Genomic DNA, 6,607 nt, shown 5'->3' on the forward strand with positions numbered 1-6,607 from the left:
TTGTTTTTTGGCAGCTTAGCTTCTCGGACTTATCAATGCTGTACAGTAAACTAGTCATATTTATTCATATTGGATTATGGGGACAATGACCATCCACTGTAGTAATCAAACTGAACATCCTATAAGGTACTATAATGAACATCCGCTGATTGGTAAGAAATTGTAATTTCTAAATTTGATTGGAAGTCTTAACCAAATTCCAACAATCTCAAGTCACCCCCGAGTGTAAACACAAAAAGTAAAGAATTTTTTTATATAATTTTTTATTTCTCTTGCAGCTTAGATTCATGTGCTTATTAAACTTGTTTAGTAAAGTAACTACAAAAGAAATCCATTCGAAAGGTGAAAATGAACATCCGCTCATTGATAAGAAATTGTAATTTCTAAATTTGATTAGAAGTCTTAACCAAATTCCAACAATTTATAGTCACCCCCGAGTGTAGAGACAAAAGGTAAAGATTTTTTTATATAATGTTTTACTTCTCTTGCAGCTTAGATTGATGTGGTTATTAAACTTGTTTAGTAAAGTATGCATGTGTGTGCATATTGGAGTAGATGATGAATGACCATCCTTGAATACAGTTAGAGTAAACATCCTATACTTTAGTGTAATGAACATCCATCGTAACTTGGTCAGAAATTAATCAAAAAAACAAATCGCTGGACAATGAAATACCCATGGATACCCAACCATGTTTAGGGAGAATACCGATAATCCAAAGTAAAAGGAAAACTATGATGTAAATTCAGTATGCTTTCAACTCATTGGAATAAAATAACGCAAAAGGTTTCACTCGGGTGACATTAACATGCTTCATGTAAGCAATCCAATCTTACTCTCTGATCAACTGCATAGCAACTTAAAACCTATATGATTAGCCATGAAACCAGCCTGTTCAACTAATCTTAAAAAAAATAAGGAAAATAATGGGCTGTATAACAAATCTTAATTTTTGTTAAAGGAGCTTAACAAAGACATGAAGCCACCAAGTTGTTCGGGATCAGCGTGGCCTACAACACCACCGAATCTTACATCTTGAGTTGGCTTCGGACAAACCACCTGGTTAACAAAACAAAAGGTCAACAGTTAACTTTTTCCATAGTACAATACCAAATAAAGATACTGGGTTGATGTTGATAGACACATTTACCGGTGGATCAGGCTTGTTTCTCTTCCGGGTAGATTTTTTAATTGACTTCTCCAGGGCAGCGCCGAGCCTCTTACTCTTTGGGCGGCCCTTTGTGTTGACCTTCGATGGGGCTTGGATGTCCATCACTGTGGCAACATTCAAACTTGTCGAGCCAATATTGTTGTGGGAGTCCGCCACACTCTCGGACCTCTTCTTGGCACGGTGAGCAGTCAGCTTAGCTCTCGTTTCTTCTAGAGCAGCATGAAGCAAGGCCGTTTCTTCGTCATCGTTTACAAAATCCTGAGCAACATTGTAGAAGTGTGCACATAGTCCCCTGAATGCAACATGACTCTCATCCGACCGGCTGACATCGTGACTACTCTTGACATAAGTATGCTTGCGCTTTATGTTCTTACTCCAACGAGAGAGAACATATCGATTAGGTACTTTATACACCTTGTAATAATGGAAAACTGCAAGACAATGACAGCATAACACTCCTGAACTCTCAAATAGATTGCACTCACAACGAACCTCCTGCGTGGATCGTTCGAAGTGGACGTCGTACGGAACGCAAAGAATAGCTTCATTCACTAGTATTTCCTCTTCAACCTTCATGCATGCACCTGGCCCCTCTTCAGCAACAACAGAGACCCTACAATTAGCCTTCTTGACAAACTCTATTTGAACATCCCTAAACATGCAGGTAGTGTACTCCTGCTGAAATTGTTTCTCCATAGGTGAGGTCGTTGCACAAGGGATAACCCCCTCGAGTCTGCTGCGTCATCCTCCAGTTCCCTTTGCTCCTTAATTCCAAGCACATTGTCATATTCGTGAACAAATTGGACCAAGCTAGTCCGACTGTGTAAGAAATTTCCATAGAATGAGTGCATGCTCTCACTCCTTTGCGTGCTCCTCATGGCAGCCCAAAATTCACCCTTGAAGTATATTGGGACCCACATGCGTCGATCATCAAAGAGGTCTACATAAAGAAAAAGAAACTTTACATTAAATCATATATAGCCACCTAACGAAAATATTTCAACCATCGAGCAAAAAATAAGTGTACACTAACAGACCTGACAGCCATGTGTTGTTATGTAAGTTGTGCTCGTCTATTAATTCATACCAGTTATCCTCAAATGACTGCTCGGTTCGAGAGTTCCACACAATATCATTGAACTCATCATACAACTCTCTGTACCGGCGATAACCTCCAAGCTTGTGCGGTAACTTCTTCGTAATGTGCCAGATGCACCACCGGTGGCGTGTATCGGGGAACACATTTTTTATTGCACGAAAAATGGATTTGCATTGATCGGTGATGATCCGCTGTGGAGCAGTTCCCATGCACTTGACCCATTGGCGGAAAACCCACTCATAACTTGGGATTTCCTCATTTCCAAGGAGAGCACAACCAAGGATGGTCGACTTACCATGGTGGTTGACACCGACGAAGGACGCAAATGGTAATCCATGCCTACATACAAAAACAGCGACAAAAAACAAACGTCAATCACGACCAAACTATGAAAAAAAAAAGAAAGAAAAATAATTCCATAGTAAATGCTCCATACTTGTTTGTGCTGTATGTGCTATCAAGTGACACAACATCTCCATAATATTCGAACGACGCCCTACACCTTGCATCCACCCATACTGCACCCCGAAATTTACAGTCATCATCCAAATTCACCGCGTAGAAGAAGTTGGGATTGATGTCCTTCATTCTCATGAAATAGTTCATCATCTCTCTGACATCAACGTTGACGTTGCTGGTTCGGAGCCTAGCTGTAATATAGTTTCGTAAATCCTTTTCTGAGTATCCCAGATTAGATGGGCCCCCAGACTCATTTGCCAAAGCTAGGAAAGTCTTGTTTGGTCGAATCCCAGCCTCATCATTATCCTCGATCACGCACTTCGCATGCATGGTCAGCTGCCTATACTCATGGTAATGCACCGCTTTCCTCGCTGAACATGGGTGCGAGTGACTCAGCTCTACCTTGAAGAAAACCCAATCATGCGCCTCCTTGTCAAACTTCACGTATATCCTTGCCTTACACCCAGCGGCTGAGATCCTATTCTTCCGCGTTGAGGCTTTGACACGAGACACACGGAACCCATCCCTATTACAGTGAATAGCTTGATTAATGGGTTGATTTGTGAGCTTATCACAGGTTGTCGTCCGTATCTTAGTGGCAAACCCGACTTTCTTTGCGTATGTCACATAGAATTCGTGAGCCATTTGCAATTGATCAAACCGCATTCCAACACAAGGTATTTCATCTTCCCGAAGGCCATCATGATCCGGTACCTAATTATCAAATTAAAAAAAAAAAACAAAAACAAAAACGTTAATGTTTAAATCAACCCTACAGTTTCAAGACACCGAAAAAAATTAAATTTGAGAACAAACCTGGTGACCAGGATCCATCTCTTCACTTCCAACCTGGGAGAGATCCAAAAGCGGCATCTCCTATAATCGCAAAATAAACGAACAAATGTACATTCAGGATGGTTACTGTCCCAAGCATCATAATATAGGACGAAACTAAAATGCAAACCTCGTAACAAGTATCCATTTCTTCACTTCCAACCTCAGTAACATTCAATCTTGGCATGGCCTATAATCACAAAAAAAACACCGAAAACTAGATTCATGTAAACTATTTAAATAATCAACTAGCAAATGAGATTTAACAAAATCCTCACCAAACTCCATAGATAAGGATACAGATGTATAACTGGACCGCATTATTCTACACATATTAATTAGGAAAAAAATGCATCGATATTGATAGAAATTGAATTTATTATTTTATTTAACCTATTATATCATTACCTAGTTTATGAATCTAATGTCACTAAATTAGCATTTCTAATGCATATGGCATCTATGATTTATACTCATGCATGTATTCGGAATCTAATCATGAATAACTCTTATTATTCTATTCACCTTACATCTACAAGAAAAGACTTACCAATACCAATCCAGTTAGTTTTATGTTATTATATGTCACAATATAATGAACTAATAATATTATACTGTATACATCAAGCACTTCATGGGGGAAAGCCTCTAAACTAACCACTCATCTCGTGTACCAAATACATTGCCTATACATGCGTGTTCAATTTTGCATATTACTAATCCCTAACTAATTAACGCATTCATATCCTGTGCAACGATGAACATCTAAAACATATATAAATAAGCATCCATGGTGATATATTAAACAAACCATTCTCACCTTACACGCCATCAACTCACTGGCACGCGGTGGATGAACGTTCCAAAACAGAGACACTATTAACTCTTTTAACTTGTATGGTGAATAACCCGATTAGACGACGGGAGGAGCCACACGCAGGGAAGGACGTGATGCGGTGCCGCCAGCAGGAGTCACACGCTCGGAATGCGCTTATGGGCGTTCATCGGTGCGGAACTCGACTTCTCCGGGAGAGACTATAGTTGACCACACACGAGTCAGTGAGAAACTGAGATATTAACGTCGGCTGATATGGGTTGGGTCCTTGCTACTGACGGCGCCGCTCAAATAGGAATGATCATGGTTTATGTTATTGTCAAACCGAATCCTAATTTTTTAAACCATTCAAATGAGTAAATCTTCATAATTAATAATTGTAACCATAATTCAAATTTAATTTCAATTAAATCCTCGTAACCCATAATTAAATTTTAATTTCAATTACACCCCTATTGTATGCATTGTATAATAAGAGTATTGGTTCCTCATACTTTTCCTTCAACCTATCAAGCAACAAGCCAAACCCCCTATCAAATTAAACAACTAGTTATGAGTTTGGCATTAATCACTTGTTTTCAATTTACATGCTAATTAATCCCTATATATACTAATCAATTAATTAATGGTTTCTTAATTGGATCTCCCTACATCTTATTCTTGCCTGCAAAAGTGACTATTCCATTGTCTATATCTATGAAGGGATAAATACAAAGGGCTTCTTTTGCCATCTATCTATATAGTATGTAGTTAATAATTAACATCATTATCATAATCATAATGTTTGCGGCTATGCATAAAACTAACACAATATGTTCCAATCCAATCAACATCATCACGAGACAAAGAAAAAAGATCATTTAATTATAGTTGTTGGGGGTATTTGGAATTAAAGAGATCAGTGGATGAGAATGCTTTGAGGAAAGAAGTGATAACACTAATAGGCTAAATAAAATTGATATAAACGTGTCACGCAGATATAGGCGTCCTACATGGTCCATATATAACTGGGTACGGGATCTAATTAAGAAGTCAGAAAATGGTCCCTTCAACACGTATTTTAATTGCAGATTTGCAGAATTATGTTGGATATGGCTTCGGCTTTTTATTTTTATGGAGTGGGGGGCAGGGGTTGTTTTAATTTTTTTGTTAATAATAATTTTTTATTTTTTTAAACACAAAGTTCAACATAATAAGCAGAGCAAAAAAATAATTCAAAATCATATAAACTAGTAATAAATTTAATTTTTTTGTTATATTCGTATAGTCGGCACTGTTATTAATAACAAAACAAATCGATTACACTCTACTTTCTATCACTTTTAAAAGACGATGCAATAATATTCTTAATTTTGTCGGTCTTATTTTAAAAAATTCTTCGATAATTTGCGGCTATTATCATATTATTTATTTCTCTGTACTTTTATAAAAATAAATTTCTATGATAATATATTTGCTTTTTTTGGAGAATATGTGGAATTTTAATTGAATTTTTTTCATAATTGCCATTTCTTTCATAATTTTACTATTTTATTATTGAGGCCTGCTATACATACAAGTCTTTTTGACTTACAAGTCTTACAAGTTGGTACAAGCCCAACAAAAAACACGTATTACACTCCTATATTTAAGAGTAAATAAACATACGTTATTCAACCACTTCCTATTTCCAAAGCGCGCTACTCACCATGCATTATAAACGACTCTTCTTCTTCTTCCTCCATGAAAATGAGTTTCTTGCCAAATTTGAAGATAATGGAACTTCAAAAATACACCCAAACGATTACAAAAATACACAAACGATTACATAAATACACCCAAAGGATTACAGAAATACACCCAAACGATTATAGAAATACACCCAAAGGATTACATAAATACACCCAAAGGATTACAAAAACTACACCCAAAGAATTTAAGAAATACACCCAAAATTCGTTGAAGTACACCTTATGCATAATTCAGAACTCTTTTTCTTTCTCCTCCTCATCTTCTGTTGTTTCTTCTTCTTCAAAAACGATTTCAGAATTTGATGTCAAAAAACAATGAAAATCGAGAATAACGAAGAAAGAAAATAGAGAGAAAAGCACGAAAATGAAGAAGAAAGAGAAGGCAAGAAACGAAAGAAAAGAAGAAGAAGAAGAAGAAGAGGAGGAAGAAGAACGTGCAGTGACGTTAAGACTTTTGCGTGGTCTAGAATTCAGAATA

The 6,607-nt window shown here is 37.0% G+C and overlaps 1 protein-coding gene across 1 annotated transcript; it reads right to left on the reverse strand.

Annotated features, from left to right (window-relative positions):
* Window positions 1–946: 946 nt before the first annotated feature.
* Window positions 947–3,885, reverse strand: LOC130934524 (protein FAR1-RELATED SEQUENCE 6-like). Its single transcript, XM_057864085.1, has 8 exons — window positions 3,865–3,885; window positions 3,695–3,754; window positions 3,547–3,606; window positions 2,708–3,444; window positions 2,210–2,610; window positions 1,896–2,112; window positions 1,152–1,824; window positions 947–1,060 (listed from the first exon to the last, which is right to left on the reverse strand). Exons 1-8 carry the CDS (start codon window positions 3,883–3,885, stop codon window positions 947–949), a joined length of 2,283 nt encoding a protein of 760 aa, XP_057720068.1.
* Window positions 3,886–6,607: the final 2,722 nt, after the last annotated feature.

Source organism: Arachis stenosperma, chromosome 6, assembly GCF_014773155.1.
Source record: "Arachis stenosperma cultivar V10309 chromosome 6, arast.V10309.gnm1.PFL2, whole genome shotgun sequence".
Classification (NCBI taxonomy): Eukaryota; Viridiplantae; Streptophyta; class Magnoliopsida; order Fabales; family Fabaceae; genus Arachis; species Arachis stenosperma.